This window comes from Morone saxatilis, unplaced genomic scaffold (genome assembly GCF_004916995.1).
Source record: "Morone saxatilis isolate NCDOM2014 unplaced genomic scaffold, NCSU_SB_2.0 Contig15, whole genome shotgun sequence".
In the NCBI taxonomy this organism is placed as follows: domain Eukaryota; kingdom Metazoa; phylum Chordata; class Actinopteri; family Moronidae; genus Morone; species Morone saxatilis.
The window spans coordinates 2,786,409-2,786,850 of record NW_023339707.1 but is presented as its reverse complement, the minus strand read 5'-3'; the positions used below and the strand labels follow the sequence as shown (position 1 = coordinate 2,786,850).

At 48.0% G+C, this 442-nt stretch overlaps 1 protein-coding gene across 1 annotated transcript in view; it reads right to left on the bottom strand.

Annotated features, from left to right (window-relative positions):
- Positions 1-426, bottom strand: part of LOC118324315 — a gene marked incomplete at its 5' end in the record, with an annotated part of 1,792 nt that extends 1,366 nt beyond the window's left edge. The window contains 1 exon segment of the mRNA XM_035656597.1: positions 295-426. Within this exon segment, the coding sequence (XP_035512490.1) occupies positions 295-426 (132 nt within the window).
- Positions 427-442: the final 16 nt, after the last annotated feature.

Below are 442 nucleotides of genomic sequence, written 5' to 3'. Positions count from 1 at the left end.
CCTGAAGTCCTTTCAAGATGAGTCACTTCCATGGCTCTGGTGTTGTGCATGTTAGCTAACTGGTTCTGGCTTACTGGGAAACTTAAAAGCAACAGCCATGGTTAATGTTGTTAGTTAGCGCTGTGCTTTTTCTGCTCTGACAAAGTCAACATGTCTGCTGTGGAAAACACTCAAGTTTAGAGACTGGCACCAAGTGTGTGAGGTAAAAAAAAAGCTTTTTTGTTCCCAGCCATGCATCCTCGTCAAATGTAAAAGAGATGAGTTTGTCCTTCCAGGGTATGAAGGCAGGTTTACCGTAGAGTGCCTGCCACCAGACCACCAGGCCAGTGAAGCCCAGAAAGAAGAAGATACCCCCAATGACAGTTTTCCACTCTTCTGACGGCTGCTTCATCTCTGCGTAGGTCTGACAGAACGTCATCCGGTACACTGGGGGGGGGGGAGG